Below are 26,366 nucleotides of genomic sequence, written 5' to 3' on the forward strand. Positions count from 1 at the left end.
ATTCTGGGAGTTGAAGTCCAAATATCTTCAAGTTGCCAAGGTTGGGAAACACTGCGGTAGGTACATTACAAAACTGTTGACTAGTCTGCAAGTTTCAACTGCAACTACTCAGGATGTCACCCCTAATCTGCAAACATCAGCTGCATCAGCTACTCAAGGTTTTATCCCCACCAACTAATGAGGATCTTTCAACACAGCCAACCAACCCGCTTGCTGCCATTGAACCAGCACTTTACACTCCCCCACCAGTATTTTTAGAGGGACGGCAGCTCTGACCACATGATGACAAGTGGGACCTCGTCAAAACGTCACCAAGATTCTATCAATATTACACGGGAATACATCAAGGCCTACATACCTATACCCATGAAAATCTACGAAAACGTGTTTGTGTGTGTGTGTGTTATAAAGCTACCGCCTTACAGGCAGACTGCTCAGGTTCAAATACCAGAAAGGCTATGGCTACCTGATGAGAGCAAAATAGCTTGAAATAGATCTATACTAGTCTCCCTTTATTTAACTGCCTTGGGCCTGAGAGGCAAAAAGGAAGCAGTATGCTCCCTCCCATATTTGGGTATATCAGGGTTGTTTGAATGGGGGGGAAAAAACAATTCTTCCCTAGTACAAGCTGAGAGAAGGAAAACCTGTGGTCTAAAGGTTAAAGCTACTTCCTTACAGGCAGGTTCCCCAGATTCAAATCCTGGTAAGGATATGGCTAGCTGATGAGAGCAAAATAGCTTGAAATAGATCTGTACTAGTCTGGCTTCATTTTTATTATGTTACACACACCCACACATATGTATTTGCACATGAATCACCTCACTTGGAGACAGATAGAGGAGTGGTGTTTTCCTATGGTCTTCGGTGACCCTTGTGAAAGGGTTGTTCAACACCCCCCAGAAGGGCCACAACCAGTGAGAGGGATCCTGGAGTCCTAGTGGACAATCATCTAAATAGGAGCCAGCCATGTGCAGCAGCTACCAAAAAAGCCAACACAGTTCTAGGCTGCATTAACAGAGGGAGAGAATCAATCACATGAAGTGCTAATACCACTTTATTTATTTATTTACTTATTTATTTATTTACTTATTTATGCATTTATTTATTTATTTATGCATTTATGTATGCAATGTATGTATGTATGTGTTTGTTTTGCTTGTTTGTTTGTTTATTTATTATGATTGATTGATTGATTGATTGATTGATTGATTGGACTTATATGCCACCCCTCTCCATGGACTCGGGTGGCTCACAACAAACAAAAAGATACAATATAAAACATTTCTAAGGGGGGAAGAGGACCGACCCCTGAGGAACCCCACAAGGTAGGGACCTAGGAGTCGACCTCTGACACGCACACACACACACACACCCCCGCTAACACCGACTGCGACTGACCAGAGAGGTAGGACGAGAACCACTGTAAAACGGTGCCTCCCACTTCCAACCCTGAATGTTCTGGTAGCGGCCCATCCCTGGCTGCGACCCACAGGTTGAAAACCAATGCTTTATAAGGAGAAACCCCCTAATGTTTCAATAAAATTCGACTCAAAACCTGACAGCCACCCTCCTCCCAATGAACAAAACAAAACATTCAAACATGGGTGTCTTGAAGTCATAACTTTCATCTTATTTTAATGGCCCCATAATCGCTTGCAGGGTGGTAGTCTGAGCAACTGAACGGAGCTGAGTTTTCTGGCCGGATGCCCTTCTTGTCCCCAGTGCGGAGTTATGTCCATCAGATATATTCTCAGCAACCATGGGCTTCCCCAAATATGCCCATATCACACCAACACTCCGCAGTCTGCATTGGTTGCCGATAGGTTTCTGGTTACAATTCAAAGTGTTGGTTATGGCCTATAAAACCCTTCATGGTATCGGACCAGAATATCTCCGGGACCACCTTCTGCCGCACGAATCCCCGTGACGATTAGGTCCCACAGAGTTGGCCTTCTCTGGGTCCTGTCGACTAAACAGTGTCGTTATGGCGGGGCCCAGGGGAAGAGCCTTTTCTGTGGCGGCCCCAGCCCCCTGGAACCAACTCCCCCCAGAGATTAGAATTGGCCTACCCTCCTCACCTTTCGTAAGCTCCTTAAAACCCACCTCTGCCGTCAGGCATGGGGGAACTGAGATATTCTTTCCCTCTAAGCCTCTACAATTTATGCATGGTATGTTTGTTTGTATGTATGTTTGGTTTTATAATAAGGGTTTTTTAGTTGTTTTAGTATTAGATTGTTACATGCTGTTTTATCTCTGTTGTTAGCCGCCCCAAGTCCACGGAGAGGGGCGGCATACAAATCCAATAAACAAATAAACAAATAAACAAACAAACAAATAAATAAATAAATAAATATTGAGAATGCGGAATTATGTTCAGCAGATATATTCTCAACTTTCACCCAAAGAGAAATATCTGCCTCTACCTAGGATCGAACTTGCAGCCTCCTGATCATTAAGGGGACAGCTCCACCTCTAGGACACCACGTCACTCTTGGAAGTCATAATCCTGAAATGGGGGCTCCACATCTCATCCTCCCCAGCTGGCTTTATGAAGTCAAGTGCGCGAAGGGTGCCATGTTGCAAAAAAGGCAAAAGGTATTAGCTGTATTTATTTTTTTAACATAAGACACACAAGTGAGACAACCAGCACGTTTTAGCCTGGCATGCACCAACCAGGTTTGTTTCCGGGTATACCCTGCACCCACCTAGGAAACTGGGTTTATTGAATAAATCACCATTATTTGGAAGCAAGCATAGAACTATATAATTCCAGAAATAGGGTTTTCAAATTTTGTAGGCATGGAAAAATGCAGTGTGTGTATGTGTGTGTGTGTGACTTACAACCAGTCCTTGCACTTACGACCATCATCATAACCCCATGTCCCACAGAGTTGGCCTTCTTCATGTCCCGTCAACTAAACAATGTCATTTGGCAGGACCCAGGGGAAGAGCCTTCTCTGTGGCAGCCCCGACCCTCTGGAATCAGCTTCCCCCAGAGATCAGAATTGCCCCCACCCTCCTTGCCTTTCGTAAGCTCCTTAAAACCCACCTCTGTCGTTAGGCATGGGGGAATTGAGATATTCCCCCCAGGCCTATACAATCTATGCATGGTATATTTGTGTGTATGTTTTTAGTTATTTTAAATATTAGATTTGTTATACAGTATGTTGTTTTATTATTGTTGTTAGCTGCCCCGACTCTACGGAGAGGGGCGGCATACAAATCTAATAAATAAACAAACAAACAAACAAACAAACAAACAAATAAATATTTTTTTTTAAAAAGCAAATACAGCAAACCCATTAGGAAAGAAATAAAAGCTCGGAATTTGGGTGGAAGAGGAGGAGGACAGTCGCTGCCGAAGGAAGGTGAGGTGAGGGGAATCAAAAAAATCCAAAACTTTAAGGCTCAAAAGAAAAAGGAGGGACTCTGAGGCAGCGAGGAACATGCGCCTCCCATCCACTACGCCAGAGAGAGAAACCCAGGTGGGCGAGACAGGGGAACCTCCCGCTACTTTGACCGAAAGGCAGCTGCTGATGTTACCTGCTTCCTCTTCCTTCCCATGCTGAAGGGCCTCCCTCTCCCCTTGCTTGCTCGCTCGCTTTGCAGCTGGTGCCTTTCCTTCACTGGTGACTCCTCGGTTTGGCTGAAGCCGAGTTGATCAGGCCCCCTTTTGCCTTTCCGCACCCAAACGCTCTGAGACACAACCTCGTGCCGGGTGTGGGGGAAGCAGCGTAAGGGAGTCACCACAGTGAAGTGATTTATTCCCTGTCCAAGTGCCCAGAGAAAGGAAAATGCTTTGTTCGCTCTGGGCTGCCGAAGCCTCCTTAAGCGCCACCGAAAGGCTCCTCTGACAGCCCAGAAAAGCCAGAGATGGCCGAGATTAAAGGGGGAATGGCAGGAAACTGGCCAGGTCTTCGTGCCACTTTCAAATTTCCTGGGAAAATTTTCCAGCTCATGTTCTTAAGTAGAAAATGGTTCTTAAGTAGAGGCAAAAAACCCTTGAACACCCGGTTCTTATCTAGAAAAGTTCTTAGAGGCTTTTTAAAGTAGAGGTACCACTGTACATGCAAACGTTGAAACATTTAATCGAATTTTTTCTCGCGCTCACTTGTGCACAAAATTGCCAAAGCAAATTTCTTTTCACAGAAGAAAACCCAAAAATTACATTCCTGTGGCTAAAGCCGAATAAGAGGGCCACTGTAAACGTGTGTTTAAACTTAAATTTATTTCTACCTTGCTTTTATTTTTACAAATAATTCAAGGAAGCAAGCATATCCAACTTCCTATTTTTTATTAACGAATACAATATTAAAAAGATGCCACCGGCAAGCCTAGCCCAAAAGGGAACCAATTAAAAGCACCTTGCTGGAGTATCAAAATAGTTTTATTTTATTTATTTATTTATTATTTATTAGATTTGTATGCCGCCCCTCTCTGTAGACTCGGAGCGGCTCACAGCATACAATAAGACAATTCATAACAAATAATAATAATAAGTTTAAAAAACATTTAAAAACCCCATTATTAAACCAGACATACACACAGACACACCATACATAAATCGTATAGGCCCAGGGGAGGGGGGGGAATGCCTCAATTCCCCCATGCCTGACGGCAGAGGTGAGTTTTAAGGAGTTTACGGAAGGCAAGGAGGGTGGGAGCAGTTCTAATCCCCGAGGGGAGCTGGTTCCAGAGAGTCGGGGCTGCCACGGAGAAGGCTCTTCCCCTGGGTCTTGCCAGACGACATTGTTTAGTCAATGGGACCCGGAGAAGGCCAATTCTGTGGAACCTAACTGGTTGCTGGGATTTGTGCGGCAGAAGGCGGTCCCGGAGATATTCTGGTCCGGTGCCATGAAGGGCTTTATAGGTCATAACCAACACTTTGAATTGTGACCGGAAACTGATCGGCAACCAATGCAGACTGCAGAGTGTTGGTGTAACATGGGTATACCTAGGGAAGCCCATGATTGCTCTCGCAGCTGCATTCTGCACGATGTGAAGTTTCCGAACACTTTTCAAAGGTAGCCCCATGTAGAGAGCATTACAGTAGTCGAGCCTCGAGGTGATGAGGGCATGAGTGACTGTGAGCAGTGAGTCCCAGTCCAGATAGGGCTGCAACTGGTGCACCAGGCGAACCTGGGCAAACGCCCCCCGAGCCACAGCTGAAAGATATTTCTCTAATGTGACCTGTGGATCGAGGAGGACGCCCAAGTTGCGGACCCTCTCTGAGGGGGTCAATGACTCCCCCCCCCCCCAGGGTGATGGACGGACAGATAGAATTGTCCTTGAGAGGCAAAACCCACAGCCACTCCGTCTTATCCGGGTTTAGCTTGAGTCTGTTCTACCCATTCCTTCTTGTCCAGAATAGAATACAGCACAACGGAGCTGGGAGGGTTGGGCTAGTTTTAATAGTTTTAATAGTTCTCAACGTATGACAACGTAGCCCAAACTTTCTGTTGCTAAGCAAGACATTAAATGAGTTTTGGCCTGTTTTGACCGTTGTTGGCATTGTTGTTAAGTGAATCACTCCAGTTGTTAAAGTTATTAAGATGCCTCTTAAAACAAATCTGTCTTTCCCCCATTGCCTTTGCTTGTTAGGTCACAAAAGAGGATCACACACGAGGATGTTGCAACCGTCATAAATACAGGGTGTTCAGGGGGAAAGCATTTTGAAATTCCCTGATATTTCCAACATTTCCCTGTAACGTGAGATCTAGTTAAGGCATGGTCATAGATGACATCATCATTATAATCATCATCATCATCATCATTATTATTATTTATTGGATTTGTATGCCACCCCTCTCCGCAGACTCGGGGCGGCTAACAACAATGATAAAAAACAACATGTAACAATCCAATTTAATAAAACAACTAAAACCCCTTATTATAAAAACCAAACATACACAAACATACATTAGCCAATGTATCCTATACCTTAGAATTTAGAAAGTTGATTTTCATATTGCTAAATTGGATAAATTCTTAAACTGTTTATAGAAATAGATGTAAAACAACTTCTTTTTACAGCTAATGCTTATACGAAAAGTTTAGCTTATACAGTCTACTTGCTGAAAAGAGCTTTAAGCAATTTGTTTAACATCAGAAGATAAAAAGTCAAATAGTCTCAATTTGAATTTGAGCCTAGCTTCTCCCTGGAAGTATTTTCATGTTGCTCAAACAGAATTAGCAGGCACTTTTGGGTGTTTAATTTAGGGTTTCATATTAATGTCTTATACAATATTGCCAATCATTGTGTTCTTCTAACACAAGATGTTAAATAGGAATAAAGAAAACAAAATAAATATATACAGGAGTACCTATTTAGGAATTCGCAGTTGCTATGAAAAATTATTTCATCTAATCTAGTAACTATACAATAAAATGGACAGAAGGATGATAAACAGTGGCAAATCAGAAAGCTATATGCAGCTACTGATCACACATTTCTACGCTAACCTCTCTGTTGTTCTTCTCCATCATCCTAAACTATTTTTTGACATTTGCTTCACTGCAGGCCTTGGAGGTTTTAGTAAAAAAACGAAGTAGAATCCTTTAGCCAGAGTCTGCCTACAACTGCAATGCACTGCAGACAGAATCATATATAATAATCACCTTTAAATCTAATTAATTTAATTAGATTTTACAATTGTGCTGGCCACAAGTCATTGGAAAATATATTTATCAGGAGTTATCTTAAAATTATCTTAAAATAGTTATCTTAAAATCATACCAAATGGCTAAGCCGTGGAGAAATATCGGTAGCTGAGGAAGGAAGTTTTTGCCACAGTTATGGTCATTTTTGCTTCACTCGTTTTCTTCTACATGATTTAATACAACTGAGTAAACATGATCATAGAATTATGACCACTGAGGTTACTCAGTGCAGTTGTTGGTGTGCTTAGTTGTCTATATGGACAGCTTTTGTTTTGTAATGTTTTGTTCTTTCCTTTTTATTGTGTGTGGTGCTGTTTTGCTTTTTGCCTTTCTCTATTGTTTTTAAATGTATATAAATCTAATTAAAAATTATTATTATTAAAATTAAAAAAAAAAAGAACGCCATGCCAATCTAGGGAAATTTCCATGTTCATTGGTCCTTGAAACATCAGTACATCAACTTCCAGAGAAAAACAAGTAAAAAGTGAAAAGCCAAGTGTGTGAAAAAAGCTTTATTTAGAAGTAAACCATTAAAAAACACATACCCCAAAGATCAGGCATGCCCCCACCCACCCACCCCAAAAACCCAAGCATCAAGATTTGCAAGAAGCTGCACACGGTGGCAGATCCGGGATGATCCCAAAGGAAATGAAGGAGATGTCAAAGCATCAAAGAGGGATTCCAGAAACAGCTGCCTGTCCAGGTGTAGGCGGCCACACCTTTCTGAAACGAGATCCATGTCTGTATCGGTCCTTCAAGTACAAATCTTGGGATGCAAGAATATTTCCAATCCAGAAAAAGACATCCCTCCCTCCCCAAACCCCTGAAATAGAGCACCCCCCCCCCAAATAAAATCCTTTTAAGAGCCCCATCCATTGAGGACGTTGTACAACCAAGTTACCCAAGTCCCTCCCGGCAAAGTTAAGGGTTGAAGACCGGAGGTAGAACGCGCTTGGAGTGAGCTTTCAACCAAGGGTGCTGCAACACTTCTTCCAGCGAGAGGCGAGAGGCTGGGTTGTAACGCAGCAGCTTGCTAATCAAATCCCGGGCGCCTTCAGTCACATAGGGGGGGAACTTGAGATCTATCTGTTAGGAAAGGAAACAGAGCCGAGCTGAGCACACAACGCATGAGGATCACACGGAGAAGTTTAGTAACCACTCGCAAGCCTAGCACACGGGTTGGCAACCCGTGGCTCTGGAGCCACATGAGGCTTTTTCAATCCCTCTCCAGCGGCTCCGTTGATCAAAATATTTGCGACACCCGCAAGCATTAGCCGACCCGAGTCTACTGAGAAGGGTGGCATACAAATCTAATCTAATCTAATCTAATCAATTCAATCAATCAATCAATCAATAAAGCATGTGATTTATTAAGCTTTTTGACTACCGATGTTTTCTTTTCTGTGAGAAAAGACGGGCTACAAGAATGGTGGAAGGTCTGAAGCATAAAACCTATCAGGAAAGACTTCATGAACTCAATCTGTATAGTCTGGAGGACAGAAGGAAAAGGGGGGACATGATCGAAACATTTAAATATATTAAAGGGTTAAATAAGGTTCAGGAGGGAAGTGTTTTTAATAGGAAAGTGAACACAAGAACAAGGGGACACAATCTGAGGTTAGTTGGGGGAAAGATCAAAGGCAACATGAGAAAGTATTATTTTACTGAAAGAGTAGTAGATCCTTGGAACAACCTTCCAGCAGACGTGGTTGGTAAATCCACAGTAACTGAATGTAAACATGCCTGGAATAAACATATATCCATTGTAAGATAAAATACAGGAAATAGTATAAGGGCAGACTAGATGGACCAGGAGGTCTTTTTCTGCTGTCAGTCTTCTATGTTTCTAAACTGTTAGTACTATGTACATAACAGGTTTTATTTATTTATTTTATTCGACTTCTATACTGCCCAATCCCGAAGGACTCAGAGCAGCTTACAACAATAGAAAGATACCAATACAATAAAAAAGAAGCCAAATATGGAAAATCTAAAACTATACACAGGTCTTATACAACGGCGTGTCTTATAATCCGAAAAATACAGTAAGGCCTGTGGGGCGGACCCAGGCTTATGGGGTGCTTAGATCTGGCCCACGGTGCCCCTGACAGCATAGAAACATAGAGGTCTGACGGCAGAAAAAGACCTCATGGTCCATCTAGTCTGCCCTTATACTATTTCCTGTATTTCATCTTAGGATAGATATATGTTTACCCCAGGCATGTTTAAATTCAGTTCCTGTGGATTTACCAACCACGTCTGCTGGAAGTTTGTTCCAAGGATCTACTACTCTTTCAGTAAAATATTTTCTCATGTTGCTTTTGATCTTTCCCACAACTAACTTCAGATTGTGTCCCCTTGTTCTTGTGTTCACTTTGGACCCCTTCAATTTTGTCAATATCTTTTTGTAGGTGAGGTCTCCAGAACTGAACACAGTATTCCAAATGTGGTCTCACCAGCGTTCTATATAGCAGGATCGTAATCTCCCTCTTCCTGCTTGTTATACCTCTAGCTATGCAGCCAAGCATCCTACTTGCTTTCCCTTCCGCCTGACTGCACTGTTCACCCATTTTGAGACTGTCAGAAATCACTACCCCTAAATCCTTCTCTTCTGAAGCTTTTGCTAGCACAGAACTGCCCATACAATACTCAGATTGAGGATTCCTTTTCCCAAGTGCATTATTTCACATTTGGAAACATTAAACTGCAGTTTCCATTGCTTTGACCATTTATCTAGTAAAGCTAAATCATTTACCATATTACAGACCCCTCCAGGAATATCAACCCTATTGCTCACTTTAGCGTCATCGTCAAATAAACATAGATCCATCCTAAGATAAAATACAGAAAATAGTATAAAGGCAGACTAGATGGTCCAGGAGGTCTCTTTCTGCCATCAATCTTCTAGGTTTCTATGCCACCTGTGCCATAGGTTTGCCATTATGGCTCTAGAGAAAATGTAGAAGGGAGCAACCAGGATGATCAGTGGACTGGAGACTATGACATACAAAGAGCTGTTGAAGGACTGGTCTCGGGCAAGGCTAGTCTAGCGACAAGAAGCACCAAAGGAAGAATAAATGGATGGGTTTTGTTGGAAATGTTATCATACACCTGGCTCTTTCTATCATGTGGACATGTTGGTCAGAGCTATGAATATGGATCAAGAAGATATTGAATAAAGTACTGACCTCAAACCTGAAACCTTTTTATTAGGCATATTGCTAGAAAAATTTAATAAAGGAGAAGCATATTTATTTCTGCACATAGTGACTGCCGCCAGGATTGCGTGTGCCCAAAATTGGAAGATGAACAGGAGAGCAACAGAAAGAGAAGCATTAAGGAAGATCACGGACTGTGCGGAAATAAATGGACCTACAATGAAAATTAAGGATAAAGAACACTCGGAGTTTTATAAAATCTGGGCGAAATTTTATGAATGGGTTGAAGATAAAAATGGATAAAATTGTTAATGTAATGCAATTTTAATCTAAAAAAACTAGAGAAGTGATAAATGTAATTGAAAGAATTAAGGTTTCGTCCTCCACACGCTGCATTTTTGGGCCTATTCCAGTCTTTTTTTCTGCCCATTTTTGAAGCTTTTCTAGTCTGTTTCCGAGGCTTTTTTCAGGCCATTGTGTCAGCCGAAAAAAGTCCCAAAAACGGGCCAAGAAAAGGCTGGAAAACAGGGCCTGCGGAGGAAAGAAAGAAAGAAAGAAAGAAAGAAAGAAAGAAAGAAAGAAAGAAAGAAAGAAAGAAAGAAAGAAAAAGGCCGACAGGTGGATGGCGTTTTGGCAATATTCGGTGTATAAGACGCCAAAAACCCTAACACCTCCCCCAAAAGTGGCATATTATACTCAGGGGGGGGGGGGGGAGAAATACGGTAAACTTGGTCTGAACGCCCTCCTGTAATCCTGGCCAGGCTCACCGACACGATCCGCCGATAGGTCTCTGAGTGAGATTGGCTCTCGAAGGGTGGATTCCCCACCAGGCACTCGTAGCACAGGATCCCAATGCACCAAAAATCCACTTTCTCGTTGTGGGGATGGCCTTCGATCATTTCGGGCGGCAGGTAATCCAGGGTGCCGCACATGGTCTTCCTCCTTTGAGGAGCAATTCAATTGCAGGAAAAAAAATTAATTCAATTTAATTTATCAAACTTACAAGCTGCCCTACTCCCAGAGGACTCTGGGCGGCTCAAAAGCCAAATAGACACAAAATACAATATAAAGCCCTATGAAATACAGTGTAAAACAATTTATCTCAGGGACCGTCTTCTGCCGCACGAATCCCAGCAACCGGTTAGGTCCCACAGAGTGGGTCTTCTCCGGGTCCCTTCAACTAAACAATGCCGCTTGGCGGGACCCAGGGGAAGAGCCTTCTCTGTGGCAGCCCCGGTCCTCTGGAACCAACTCCCCCCAGAGATTTGAATTGCCCCCACCCTCCTTGCCTTTCGTAAGCTCCTTAAAATCCACCTCTGCCACCAGGCATGGGGAAACTGAGATGCTCTTTCCCCCTGGGCCTTTACAATTTCATGTGTGGTATGTCTGTATGTATGTTTGGTTTTTTATATTAATGGTTTTTTTAATCATTTTTAGTATTTATTGGATTATTATTGTACATTGTTTTATTACTATTGTTAGCCGCCCCGAGTCTCCGGAGAGGGGCGGCATACAAATCCAATAAATAAATAAATAATTTAAAACCCACAATTAAGAACCAAAACAGCTAAAAAACCATGGTACAATTATTATTATTAATAATAATAATAATAATAATTAATAAATAATAATAATAATAATAATTAAAAAAACAATCCCATAAGCTGCTGATGCTGCTTTCACGCTCAAAATCACCCACCTGGGAAGGAGGGGGCGACTGACCCACCTGAGTGAGGGCGCATGCACCGACCAGCCAAAGTCGGCAATTTTCAGTTCTCCCATCAGCCCCAATAGCAGATTTTCGGGCTTGATGTCTCGATGAATCACCTTCTTACTGTGGCAATGCAGGAGGGCATCAGACAATTCTTCTATGTACTGCAGAGAAAGGCGAAAAGGAGGATGTGTGTGGGTTGGTAATGCCACCCTCTACGAGGGGCCTGGATCACCCTCCAAATGCCCATATTAAGCACAACGAAGAATGTTCTTTCTGCGCCAACTTCGAAAGCTCAAACTGCCCAAGGAGCTGCTGATCCAGTTCTACAGAGGAATCACTGAGTCTGTCATCTGCACCTCTATAACTGTCTGGTTTGATTCTGCAATCCAACAAGACCGACAGAGACTTCAGAGGAGAATCAGAACTGCAGAACAAAACAATGGCTTCTATTGAGGACCTGTAGACTTTTCGAGTCAAAAAGAGGACTTAAAAATTATTATTATTTATTAGATTGTTATGCCGCCCTTCTCCAAAGACTCGAAGTACTTTACTCCAAAGTAAAAAAAATATTTACTGACCCCTCACATCCTGGATATATTCAACTCCTACCTGCAAAATTTCGGCATTGCACACTAAGACAACTAGACACAAAAGATTTTTTCCCCAAACGCCACCACTCTACTAAACAAATAATTCCTTGAACACTTTCAAACTATCTACTAAATCTGCATTATTACTACTATCTTTACCACCCACCTCCTGCCACTTATGACTGTAATCTCTTGCTTGTATCCTTAAGATTTTTATTAATAGTTTCCCGACTACTTATTTGTACCCTATGGCAATCATTAAGTGTTGTACCTCATGATTCTTGACAAATGTCTCTTTTATTTTATGTACACTGAGAGCATGTGCACCAAAGACAACTTTTTGTGTGTCCAATCACACTTGGCCAATAAAGAATTCTATTCTATTCTATATGGTGCACAAAGGAAGGGGAAGAGACCAACCCAAACCCACAGCTTCAATGGAGGACCTGCGCTTAAAAATAAGATTTTTATGTGGTCCTGGGTGCTCTCTGAACTGGGTTGTATTCTTTTCGTGGGTGTTCTGTGGCCCAACTAGGTAAGAGCCGGGGTGGCACAGCAGGCAGAGTGCTGTACTGCAGGCCACGGAAGCTGACTGTACAGTAGATCTGCAGGTCAGCGGTTCAAGTCTCATTACTGGCTCAAGGTTGACTTCCGAGGTGGGTCAAATGAGGACCCGGATTGTGGGGGCAATATGCTGGCTCCGTTAAAAAGTGCCATTGCTAACATGTCTTCGGAGAGGGGCGGCATACATAGAAACATAGAAGTCTGACGGCAGAGAAAGACCTCATGGTCCATCTAGTCTGCCCTTATACTATTTTCTGTATTTTATCTTAGGATGGATATATGTTTATCCCAGGCATGTTTAAATTCAGTTACTGTGGATTTACCAACCACGTCTGCTGGAAGTTTGTTCCAAGGATCTACTACTCTTTCAGTAAAATAATATTTTCTCATGTTGCTTTTGATCTTTCCCCCAACTAACTTCAGATTGTGTCCCCTTGTTCTTGTGTTCACTTTCCTATTAAAAACACTTCCCTCCTGGCCTTATTTAACCCTTTAACATATTTCAATGTTTCGATCATGTCCCCCCTTTTCCTTCTGTCCTCCAGACTCTACAGATTGAGTTCATGAAGTCTTTCCTGATACGTTTTATGCTTGAGACCTTCCACCATTCTTGTAGCCCGTCTTTGGACCCGTTCAATTTTGTCAATATCTTTTTGTAGGTGAGGTCTCCAAAACTGAACACAGTACTCCAAGTGGGGTCTCACCTGCGCTCTATATAAGGGGATCACAATCTCCCTCTTCCTGCTTGTTATACCTCTAGCTATGCAGCCAAGCATCCTACTTGCTTTTCCTAGTGCCCGACCACACTGCTCACCTATTTTGAGACTGTCAGAAATCACTACCCCTAAATCCTTCTCTTCTGAAGTTTTTGCTAACACAGAACTGCCAATACAATACTCAGATTGAGTATACAAATCTAATTAATAATAATAATAATAATAATAATAATAATAATAATAATAATAATAATGTTGTAATCTGCTTAGAGTCTAAGGAGAAGGGTGGCATAAAAATCAATCAATCAATCAAACAAACAAACAAACAAACAAAAAAACACCATCACTGCTAGAAAGGAAGGGAACATATGGAGAGAACTCTGGGGTCCTTGGTGCGAATTAGGTAACATCTTCAGTGCTAGAAGGGAGTGGAGTTTGCAGAGAGGAAGAGGAAGGAGAAGGGGAGTAAGACTGCGGGGTCCTTGGTGCTCTCTGAGCTTGGCAGTTTCCTTGCAGATGTTTTATGACCCAACTAAGTAACCCAGGGAGTGGGGTTTGCCGTCTCCTTACTGGACTGTCCTTGGCGTTGCCTAGATGAGGCTGCAATTAGGGTTCATGGGTTTGCCTGAAGTGATAATTCCCTGACTGGGGAATTGTTTATTCCCGACTGCACACCAGTATTGATCTTGGTATTAAACCTATGCTGATCTGGGTATTTTTGGGGTCTTCCGCCTTTTCTCGCTAGTCTGTTTTTATACGGTAAGCAGTTGTCGTTTATCTCTGTGTGTCCATTGATGGCTGAGAGCCAGAGATTGTCTAAAGGTTTCTGGGAACCGTCTACAGTTTTTGGCTTGGTCTATTAAGCTCACCCTCAGCAAATTGAATCTACAATCCATCCATGTACAGTAGTACCTCGTGATATGAACCCCTTGTCATACGAACTTTCCGAGATACAAACCCGGGGTTCGGAAAATTTTTGCCTCTTCTTACGAACTTTTTTCGTCTTACGAACCCGCCCGAACGCCGAACCCGGCAAAGGTTCGGGTTCGGGAGGCCGCCGAGAAGCCCCGTCGCCTGGCTGTCGCCTTTTGAAACAGCCAGGGGGCTTCTCGGCGTCCTCCCGAACCTGAACGCCGAACCCAAACTTTTTCCGAACTTCCGGGTTCGGCATTTGGGAAAACGCTGAGAAGCGCCCGGCTGTTTCAAAAGGTGGCAGCTGGGCGCCGCCGTCCAGCGAAGCGCCATTTTTGTGGGGGTTTTTTTTTTTTGCTTGCATGCATTAATTGACTTTACATTGTTTCCTATGGGAAACATTTATTTCGTCTTACGAACGTTTCGCCTTACGAACCTCCCCCCGGAACCAATTAAGTCCGTAAGACGAGGTATTACTGTACTGTGAAAATAACAAATGCCTCATTAAGCCCCCCCCCCCCCCAAGAACACACCACACCCAACAGCTCCAACAAAACCACCAAGCTCGGAACACCACAGTTCTCTTCCTTCCCAACAGCCACACCTTCTCCTACTATGGATTCCGTTCCCTAGTTGGGCCTTGAAATGTCTGCAAGAAAACTACCAAGCTCAAGAGTTGTCCCAAAATCTTCTCTTAAAGTTGCAAAGAAAGGGGAGAGCTAAAACCGCCCACTTTTTGCCATCAAAGGACAAAGACACCCGCCCCCCCAAGTTTCCAGTCCTCAAGAGCGTGGCTGACCGTGGCGGTTCTCTGCTCGTTGAAGCGCCGGTGTTTCTGCAGTTCCTTGTAGAGCTCCCCGCCAGGGGCGTATTCCAGGATCAGGTAGACTCGCTTCTTGTCGTGGAAATAGTTGTAGAGGCGCAGGATGTTGGGGTGCCTGTGGGAAGGAGAGACACATCAAACGGGTTTTTTTTAAAGAAATAGATTTTCTCCAGGTTTCCCCCCTCCCAAATCTTAGGCTACATAGGTAGTCCTCGAGTTTACGACTATAATGGAATGTGCTCACCATCGCAATCATTCATAAATATGAGTCATTTGCCAAGCGTCTTATCTTTCGACCGGAGGGACGCGGTAGTGGTAGTTCGGGTGGGAAAATGGCCATGAGTCACTTTCCCCCCCCAGTGTTGTCGTCGCTTCCAAAAAGTCACTAAATGAACTGTCGTTAAGAGTGACATAGTGGCCTAGAGGTGGAGCTTTTGCCTCACAATCAGGAGACTGTGAGTTCGATCCTAGGTAGAGGCAGATGGGCATAATGAGAACACAGTGATACCTCGTCTTACAAACTTAATGGGTTCCGGGACGAGGTTCTTAAGGTGAAAAGTTTGTAAGATGAAACAATGTTTCCCATAGGAATCAATGGAAAAGCGATTAATGCGTGCAAGCCCAAAACTCACCCCTTTTGTCAGCCGAAGCGCCCGTTTTTGCGCTGCTGGGATTCCCCTGAGGCTCCCCTCCATGGGAAACCCCACCTCTGGACTTTTGTGTTTTTGCAATGCTGCAGGGGAATTCCAGCAGGGCAATCCCAGCATCGCAAAAACAGGCACTTCGCTGGCAACGAAAGTCCGGAGGTGGGGTTTCCCAGCAAAGGGAGCATCAGTGAAATTGCAGCATCGCAAAAACACGGAAGTCCTCGAAACCCCACCTCCGGACCTCTGTGTTTTTGCGACGCTGCGATTTCACTGAGGCTCCCCTCACTGGGAAACCCCACCTCCGGACTCCTGTTGCCAGCGAAGTGCCCGTTTTTGCACTGCTGGGATTCCCCTGCAGCATCACAAAAACACGGAAGTCCGGAGGTGGGGTTTCCCATGGAGAGGAGCCTCAGGGGAATCCCAGCAGCATAAAAACAGGTGCTTCACTGGCAACGGAAGTTCGGAGGTGGGGCATCCCAGCGGCGGCAATGGGTTTGTAAGGGGAAAATAGTTTGGAAGAAGAGGCAAAAAAATCTTAAACCCCGGGTTTGTATCTCGAAAAGTTTGTATGACGAGGCGTTTGTAAGACGAGGTATCACTGTATATCTGCCAAGCAAAACTCCGTACTGGCAACGGGGATGGGCATCCGGCCAGTAAAAACTCAGCCCCATTCGGTTGCCCAAGACTCCACACCCGCAAGGGATTATGGGTCATTGAATGATGACAACAACGACTAAATGAACTGTGGTTGCAAGTCGAAGGACTACCCGTTTGATTTACGAAGGTAAATAGAGAAGTGAATTTAAAGATAACCATGTTTTGGTGTCATGGGAGCGACTGTTCTGGCCCGCCAGCAGCCTGTGGCAGCGGATAGCAGATCCCGTTCGAGAGGAGACTGACTTGGTGATGCTCCAGGGGTCTGTGCAGCCGGTAGCCGAGTCGGACAGTGGGGAGGATGGCAAGAACTCAGTGCCAGGGGCAGAGGTTCAACCAGGGCCTTTGGAACCTCCAGCACCTTATAGCAGCAATGGGGAAGAAGGGGCTTCTCCTCTTCTTAATGCACGGACATGCAAAGCTGCCAAGAGACAGGAATTGCTTACTCCAGAGGAGGTCTCCTGGCGAGTAAGACTGGGGGCTAATGGGCCACGCCCCTAAGAACAGCAGAGTCACCTGAATGGCTGCAGGAAACAACAGTTGCAATTTGCTTATCTGTCTTGTGAATCCCCATTTCTCTGCTTTAGATTTCTTATTGTGGAAGACTCCTGGGCGTTTGGCCAAAGCCTTTGGAAACTACGTGAGCTTTCTGCCACACGAATCCCAGCGACCGATTAGGTGCCACACAGTGGGCCTTCTCCGGGTCCCGTCGACTAAACAACGCCATCTGGCGGGGCCCAGGGGAAGAGCCTTCTCTGTGGCAGCCCCGACCCTCTGGAACCAGCTCCCCCCAGAGATTAGAACTGCCCCTACCCTCCTTGCCTTTCGTAAACTCCTCAAAACCCACCTTTGTCGTCAGGCATGGGAGAACTGAGATATCTCCCCCGGGCCTATACAATTTATGTATGGTATGTTTGTATGTATGTCTGCTTAATAATGGGTTTTTAAAAATATTTTAAATTGTGAATAATTAGATTTGTTATGAACTGTTTTATTGTGTTGTGAGCCGCCCCTAGTCTACGGAGAGGGGCGGCATACAAATCTAATAAATAAATAAATAAATAAATAAATAAATAAATAAATAAATAAATAATAATAATAATTTTAAAAAAAAATTAAATTTGTTCAAACGGTGTGTTTTGCTACGTTCTTAACTGGGAGGCAGAACAATGATGCGGTCACTAGGCTTGGTCGGAAGCCGAGGACCTACTGAGAAGCCGTAATAAGGCTCCGCCCGCTCCCAAACCTCACTCGGAGCCACCCCGCTGGCTGTGGATTGCGACCTGCGATTCCAGCCGTACCTGAGGTGACACTGGATTTCAATCTCCCTCCGCAGCTGGTGTTCCACCCCTTCCTTCTCCATCTGGGATTTGAAGAGCACCTTGAGTGCCACAATGAACTTCGACTTCTTCTCCCGGGCCAGGTAAACGTTGCCGAACTTCCCTTTGCCCAGCGGCCTCCCGATCTCAAAGTCGTTGATGGTGAAGATACGACATTTCCTAACATAGAAGACAACACGGGGCAGGAGAGAATCGAATCAAGAGAAAAATATGCATCATAAATTTTTGGACCTTTAAAATGACCCCGCAATCCCTTGGGCAACTGAACACGAGCCGAGTGTTTTACTGGCCAGATGCCTTTCCGGTTTCCAGTGTGGAGTTATATTCAAGCAGATATATTCACTTTTTAAAATATATATATATATATTTTTATTGATTTATAAACTTAAAAAAAAAATTCATAAAAGAAATACAAACAAATAAGACATTATACAAAATGAACCAAAAGCTAAACATTTATACATAAATTTATACATTTAAAGTTATTTTACAGTACATACCTCGACTATTATTTTACGCTTATTTATTATTTTTATCTATTTTTATACTATTTTTATCTATTTCTAAACTCTATCTATCTGAACTCTATCATTATAGTTTATATATCTCTCAGGATCCTAATTATAATGCCATTACTTAAAATATATATTTCTAAAGTATTGATATAATACAACGTTCATTCGTCCTTACAATCTTAATACTAATATATTAATGCTTAATGTGTTGTTTTATCATTTTATTTAGGCAGATATATTCTCATCATGCTGAGAGAAAAAAATACCTGCATCTACCTAGGATTGCCCAGCTCTGTTAAAAAGTGCTATTGCTAACATGTTGTAAGCCGCCCTGAGTCTAAGGAGAAGGGCGGCATAAAAATCAAATAAATAAACAAACAAACAAATAAATAAATTGAACTCACCCTCCCAATTGTGAGGCAAATGCTCTCCCTCTAGGCCATGGCACCACTCAAAAGTTATATACAGTGGTACCTCAAGATACGAACCCCTCGTCTTACGAACAACTCGTGATACGAACCCGGGGTTCAGAAAAAATTTGCCTCTTCTTACGAACTTTTTTTGAGTTACAAACCGGCGTTCGGGAGGCTGCTGGGAAGCCCCCCGGCTGTTTTAAAAGGTGGGCTTCCCAGCAGCCTCCCGAACGCCGGTTCGTAACTCGAAAAAAGTTCGTAAGAAGAGGCAAAATTTTTCTGAACCCCGGGTTCGGTTCGGGAGGCTGCTGGGAAGCCCCCCAGCCCGGCTGTCACCTTTTAAAAGAGCCGCGCGGCTTCCCAGCAGTCTCCGAACGCCGAACGCGGAAGTTCGGGTTTGGTGTTCGGCTTCGGGAAGCTGCTGAGAGAGAGAGAGAGAGACTCAGACTCACTCTGCGTTATCCTCTGAGGCTGGGAGTTCGGGTTTGACAGCCACTGTCTCGGGAACAGCTAGAGAACCAGAAAACAAAAGCAGAAACTCAGTCCTTGACACGCGTCATAATGCAGGGCAGAATTTCAGTCGCCAGGCAAGGCATTTGTGAAAGGGAGTCGCGCCCCCACCCCAAATTTTACAGCCACAATGATTTAAAGAAATTGCAGGAAGCCCCCAACTTACAACAGTTCACTTAGTGACTGTTCCGATGGCCCTGGGGAAAAAAAGACCTAGGAGTGTTTTTCACGGTTACTTTTCCAGCACTTCAGATGCTATGGGAATTGACTCACATTTATGACTGTCACTGTGTCACAAGGTCTGGGATTCCCCTTTTTGCGACCTTCTGACAAGCAAAGTCAAGAGAGAAGCCGGCTCCACTTAACAACAGGGGTTACCGACTTCTCCACTGCGGTGATTCATTTTACAATCGTGGTGAGGTAGGTCATATAACGAGGCAAAATTCACTGAGCAAACATCTCGCTTAACAACAAAAATGGCCAATCTTCTGAAAATCTATTGTGGGTGATGGTCGTAACTGTGAGGTAGTAAGTTGCTTATTTCAACACCATTATAACCTTGGAGAATTGCTCAATTAATGCTTGTTGATGTACAATCGTAGCTGACCCTAAAATTTTTGTTGCTAAGCGAGACACTTTTGCAATCTTTCCTGCCACAACGGCTAAGCGAATCGCTGTTCTGAAGTGAGTTACGTGGTTATTAAGCAAATCCGGCTTTCCCAGTGACGAGGCCTGTCAGGTCATAAAAGGGGATCGCATGTCTCCGAGACACTGCAAGCGTCATAAAGTGAAGCGTGCAAACCAGCATTTGCATTCCCTGTGTCGGAAGAGGAGAGCACCTCTTACTCCTGTCCCAGCCATGATTTACAGAGCTATGATTGGGAGCGTTTTAACAAGTGGCCTCCCGGTTTGGTGGCCGCAGCTCCTCAGATAGAAAGTCCCTACAGAGAGTGGTGAGGAGAGTAGGGAAGATTGATTTGATTTATTTTGATTGGAGTGGATTGGATTTGTATGCCGCCCCTCTCCGTAGACTCAGGGCGGCTAACAACAGTAGTAAGCAGCATATGACAATCCAATATAAAGAGTTAAAAACCCCTATTGTAAAACCAACATACATACAGACATACCACGCATAAAATTGTAAAGGTCTAGGGGGAAAGAGGATCTCATGATTGCGAGAGCAATCATGGGCTTCCCCAAATATGCCCATATCACACCAACACTCCACAGTCTGCATTGGTTGCCGATCGGTTTCCGGTCACAATTCAAAGTGTTGGTTATGACCTATAAAGCCCTTCATGGCACCAGACCAGAATATCTCTGGGACTGCCTTCTGCTGCACGAATCCCAGCGACCAGTTAAGTCCCACAGAGTTGGCCTTCTCCGGGTCCCATCGACTAAACAATGTTTTTTGGTGGGACCCAGGGGAAGAGCCTTCTCTGTGGCGGCCCCGGCCCTCTGGAACCAACTCCCCCCAGAGATTAGAATTTCCCCCCACCCTCCTCGCATTTTGTAAGCTCCTCAAAACCCACCTCTGCTGCCAGGCATAGGGGAACTGAGATATTCTTTCCCCCCAGGTCTCTACAATTTATGCACGGTATGTTTGTATGTATGTTTGGTTTTATAATAAGGGTTCTTAGTTGTTTTAGTATTGGATTGTTACATGCTGTTTTTATCACTTTTGTTAGCTGCCCTGAGTCCACGGAGAGGGGCGGCATACAAATCCAATAACTAACTAACTAACTAACTAACTAACTAACTAACTAACTAACTAACTAACTAACTAATAGAAACCTTCCTTCCCATTATTCAGGATGCTGCTTACAAACTCTATGTGCTTAGAGCTGGAAGCACTGTTACAAACCCCACACACCCAACTTCACGCTGCTCCCTTCCAGGAAGGAGGTTCCAAAGTCTTTCTAGCAGGGCGACCGCATTCTGTAACAGCTCTGTTGCCTAGGCCGTCCATCTGGCGAACTCGCAAAATTCCGTTTTTCTCACCAAATGCATGTATATATTCAGGGGCGGATTCACGATTCTACTAACGGGATGTTGCACAGGCAGCTTTGCTTATGCCGCGGGCGCGCGCACGTCCCAGTGAGATTCTGCTTATGCGCGTGCGGCAAAATCTCGCGAGGGGAGGCGCATGGAATTCCAGCAATTTTTTTTCTGCTCCCACGCATGCAGAGAAGCAAAAAATTGCCCAAATCTCTCACGCGTGCATGCCCCCTCGCAAGATTTTACTTCCTGCGCATGCGCAGAAGCAAAATCTCACTGGGACGCGCCCGCATGCCCACAGCAGAAACAAAGCTGTGCGCATAGCTCAATTTTCACTACTGGTGCGCTGTCCTTTTCCGTACCGGTAGCAAGCCGATACTGTAGATCAGTGTTTCCCAACCTTGGCAACTTGAACCTTGGCAACTTGAAGATATTTGGACTTCAACTCCCAGAATTCCCCAGCCAGCAAATGCTGGCTGGAGAATTCTGGGAGTTGAAGTCCAGATGTCTTCAAGAAGCTAAGGTTGGGAAACACTGACCTACCGTATGCGATGTAACATATCTATCTATCTAGCTCTACAATGGGGACTTCTGAGCATACACAGAAGTCAAATTTCTGGCACTGGGCATGCATCGCTTTTTTTTTTGTATTTTTTTAAAAAATGTTTGACACAAGGCAGGTATGCGCGTGCAATGAGTACGCGTGCCCACGAGCGCAGCCCTACAGCACAGGAGGAAACCAACCAACTTTAAAGTGTGCAATAGGGTTGGTATTCCTGGAGGGGTCTGCAATATGGCAAATGATTTAGCTTTACTAGATAAATGGCCAAAGCAATGGAAACTGCAGTTTAATGTTTCCAAATGTAAAATAATGCACTTGGGGAAAAGGAATCCTCAATCTGAGTATTGCATTGGCAGTTCAATGCACATTCAAAGCAGTAATGGGCCACTCCATAGAATGGTAGCGAAAATGAAGCTGCGCGCATGGCTCTGTGTGACTGGCAGCCGTGAGTGGCCACACAAGACTTGGCTTCTGTGCATGCGCAAATCTTGCATGAGGACGCTCACACGCACAAGGTCTCACCAATTTCTGGCGTTTTTTGTTTCTGCACATGCGTGGAAGCAAAGAAACTGCTGAAAATTAGTGAAATCTTATGCACGACTGTCCTTGCATGAGATTTGGCTTCCTGTGCATGCGCAGAAGCCAAATCCTGCGCCGATGTGCATGCGCTGGCCACCGGGAGCACCAGCGGCAGGGAACTCTTGCCTGATTCAAAGTGACAACCAGGTTATTATTCTAAATAGAAACCAATTGCCAAGCATCCCAGTTTTGATCACGTGATCCTATCAATGCTGCAAAGTGTAAAAAACCCCACTTTTTTTTTTCAGTGTCATCGTAGCTTGGAACAGCCAACCAATCGGAATAGAGCTGGGAGGGGAGCTCAGAGGTCTTCTAGTCCAGCCCCTTGCTCAAGCAGGAGACCCTACACATGTGATGGCGAACCGTTTTTGGTTCATGTGCCAAAAGGGTGTGGGTGGGTGTGCTAGCATGTGTTCCCACGCATGTGCACCCCTCCCCCACGTTGCTCCCCGTGCATACGCATAGGCCTTACTGAAGCCTGGTACGTGGGGGGGGGGGGGGGGGGGAAGCCCAAACAGGAAGTTTGGGAAAACTCACTTCTAGTTTGCCGTTGTGCTGTTTTTTGCACTCCGGAGGGTTGCGTGAAGCTTCCCTGAACCTTTCGGAGTGCAAAAAACAGCAAAACGGAAGTGAGTTTTTCTGAACTTCCCATTTGCCCTTTGGGTTATTTTTTTTTGGTCTCTGGGGCTTCAGGAAAGTTTCCCTGAAGCGTCCAGAGGGGCGAAACGGCCTTCCCCAAGACCGAAAATCAACTGGCCGGCAATCATATGCGTGCTGGAGCTGACGCAGGGCAAAGTCTCAGGTGCCCTCCAATATGACCATAGGTTCGCCATCACGGCCCCATACTATTTCAGACAATCTCTTCTTTAAAAACCTCCAGTGATGGAAGAACCTACGTCTGGTGGCAAGCTGTTCCACCGGTCAATCCAGTTTCTCCTTGATTCCAAGTTGCTTCTCTCATTGATTAGATGAGAGAAAGAAGGAAAGGGAGAAAGAGATGAGGGAGAAAGATGAGAGAAAAAAGAGAAAGATGGGAGGGAGAAAGATGAGAGAGAGAAAGAGAAAGGGAGAAAGAGATGAGAGAAAAAAGAGAAAGATGGGAGGGAGAAAGATGAGAGAGAGAAAGAGAAAGGGAGAAAGAGATGAGAGAAAAAAGAGAAAGATGGGAGGGAGAAAGATGAGAGAGAAAAAGAAAGGGAGAAAGAGATGAGGGGGAAAGATGAGAGAAAAAAGAGAAAGATGGGAGGGAGAAAGATGAGAGGGAGAGACACGAGAGAAAGATGAGAGAGAGAAAAAGGGAGAGGGGAAAAGATGAGAGAGAGATGGAGACGGAGAGGGATGACAGAGAGACCTGTTTAAAAGAAAATACCTGGAGACACAAAACCCGGGTAGGCGTGGCCTGGTGGAGGTCATGTGATTGGGCAGTAGTGAGTGATGTTGAGTTGGTCACGCCCATCCAGGTTTTGCGACTCCTGGTGCTTTCTTTCCTGTGGAAAAATAGGTCCAAGTGATTCTTTGAATATTATGCAATAGACCCCTGCACTAAACGGATGCTTTTGTAAGTCAAGGACCAACAGAACCGGGGTGAACTGCTTTCTGCTGCTCACAGGCCCATCCACACCAATGACTTTCAAGAGCATCTCACGCCACTAGATTCCCCACGGTCTATGGACACGCCTCGCCCCCAACACTCGCAGAAGATCTTACCTGGATTCTGGGCGCAGGGCATTTCCATGGTTTGTTTGGTTCTGTTGGCGAGAGTTCTCTCCACCCGAACTGTGGCAGAACGAGTAATGGCTGGTGAGGGGTTATTCCTGCACATGGGGAGTTGAAAACCAGCTGCTTTGCTGGTGGAGGGCAACTGCAAGAAAAGGTTAGATTTAGATTTACTAGATTTGTATGCCGTCCCTCTCCGAAGACTCTAAAGAGAACAGTAATACTGTAAATTGTTGTTGTTATTATTATTATTATTAGCTTGGCAATGAATGATGGCTCCAGGAAATAGGGATGGAGGGAGAAGCAAAAAAAGATTTCTAGTTAACTCAAGGCTTCTGTGCACAGATAATCCTCGCCTACAAAGTTCCTTTGGTGACTGTTCCAAATTACAATGGCACCAAAAATATTGACTTATGGGCAGATTCCATCACAGGACTTCCCATATTAACTACCCAAAGTTAATTTCAAATAGGAATGAGATGTTGTATTTTTTTTTCTTTTCCAAAAGAGGGCACTTCAAACTACAAAGTTCCAGGAATTACCATTTCCCCCAATTCTTACACTGAGAAAAACTCAAGACATAATCCAGATTATGAAATTTGGGATTTGCACTCTGTATAATTTCTTGCACATGCTGAGGAAAACTCACAGAGGAAAGGCAACTGTACATGCTGCTAATATTTTCCTTGTTCGACATTCTGGATACCGACAGTCAAATGCTTCCTTCGTTCACGGATGGGTCGGAGGGAAAATATATTCAACGCAAAATCAGAAAATGTTTTCCGAAGAAGAATCCTGTATCCATCCAGAGGTTGAGGATAACACAATGGCTGGATCCCAATTCTAAAGACTGAATTACAAAAGAATAATAGTAGTAGTAGTGATAGTAGTTAATAATAATAATAATAATAATAATAATAATAATAATAATAATAATTTTAAATATTCTTTTGACTGAGTTACATGTTTCATGAAGCGATATTATTATTATTATTATTATTATTATTATTATTATTATTATTATTATTGCTTCTATCTGACTTTCTATCTCAGGTTTCTGCAGTCACCAAACCAAACAGGGATATAGTTTGTTACAACGCTCCCAATCCTAGCTCTGTAAAACAAAAACCTTACAAGATGAAATCCAAATTTTAAAAAATCTGGTTACATGGATAATGATGCATGGAGAAATATGCATAAACGTTCATGACCTTTCTCTACAACAGTGTTTCCCAACCTTTTTTGAGCTGTGGCACATTATTCACACTTACAAAATCCTGGGGAACATTGGGGGGGGAGGGGGGGCTAAAAAAGTTTGGACAAAAAAATATCTCTCTTCCTCCCTTTCACTCTATTTCTCTCTCTCTCTTTCTCTCTCTTCCTTCCTCTTTCTTTCCCTCTCTTTCTCCATCCCTCTTTGTTTCTCCCTTCCTTCCTCTCTTTTTTGCTCTTTCTCTCTCCCTCCTTCCCTCCTTGTCTTTCCTTCACTCTCCTTACCCCCTCTTTCTCTCTCTCTCGGCAGAGAGAGAGAGAGAAAGAGATTTATTTATTTATTGGATTTATATGCCGCCCCTCTCCGAAAAGTGCCAGCCACGCAACGCCAGCATGTACGGCGTACAGCAACATGTCCAGCCATCGTCGGTGCCTCAGTTCCGGAGCTCCGCCTCACAGCTGACCACCCCGCCGCCGCCCAGCGGCTACTGCCGGTGCCGCTGCTGCCGCAGCCCTCTCGCTGCCGCCGCCCCAAAGCTCACCTGCTGCCGCCGCCAGGGAAGCTCCAGCCGGGCGGGACGCTGCAGCTGCCGGAAAACCTGGAAGGCGCAAAGAAGGAAACTCAAGAAGGAAAAAAAAAAAGCACCCACTGTTGTGGGGAAGAATTCTCAATCGCCAGCGGACCGCCCCCGCCCCTCAATTCCTCCCAACCCTTCAGATACACCTCCCCTGGCGGGCCAAGCCTCCCACCCGCCCGCAGCCTAGTAGGGGACGATGGGCTTGGAAGTCCAATGCATTCGGAGGGCGGGTGGTTAACAAGGGGGGCAGCGGTTTCGAGCTGCAACGCTCCCCATAGCATTGGACTACAACCCCCATACTCCGCGGCCAAGCCTATCGGCGCCTGCACCACCCGCTCGTATCAGTCCCCTCACTTACCGATTCCAGAGGACCATTAACGATTCCAGAGGTCCAAGAACCGCCGAGCTTTTTCAAATCTCGCTCACGGAATCCTATTGGCTGTTGCGCAACGTCGCCCGACGCACTGTTTATTGGTTTCGAAGGACAGCACCGCCCCCCTTCGTT

The 26,366-nt window shown here is 44.5% G+C and overlaps 1 protein-coding gene across 1 annotated transcript; it reads right to left on the bottom strand.

Annotated features, from left to right (window-relative positions):
• Nucleotides 1-7,157: 7,157 nt before the first annotated feature.
• Nucleotides 7,158-26,303, bottom strand: AURKB (aurora kinase B). Its single transcript, XM_070729360.1, has 10 exons — nucleotides 26,220-26,303; nucleotides 25,826-25,882; nucleotides 24,721-24,921; nucleotides 24,063-24,216; nucleotides 19,159-19,216; nucleotides 17,740-17,937; nucleotides 15,114-15,252; nucleotides 11,545-11,693; nucleotides 10,586-10,760; nucleotides 7,158-7,746 (listed from the first exon to the last, which is right to left on the bottom strand). Exons 3-10 carry the CDS (start codon nucleotides 24,766-24,768, stop codon nucleotides 7,582-7,584), a joined length of 1,086 nt encoding a protein of 361 aa, XP_070585461.1. The 5' UTR covers nucleotides 24,769-24,921; nucleotides 25,826-25,882; nucleotides 26,220-26,303; the 3' UTR covers nucleotides 7,158-7,581.
• Nucleotides 26,304-26,366: the final 63 nt, after the last annotated feature.

Source organism: Erythrolamprus reginae, chromosome Z (assembly GCF_031021105.1).
Source record: "Erythrolamprus reginae isolate rEryReg1 chromosome Z, rEryReg1.hap1, whole genome shotgun sequence".
Classification (NCBI taxonomy): Eukaryota; Metazoa; Chordata; class Lepidosauria; order Squamata; family Dipsadidae; genus Erythrolamprus; species Erythrolamprus reginae.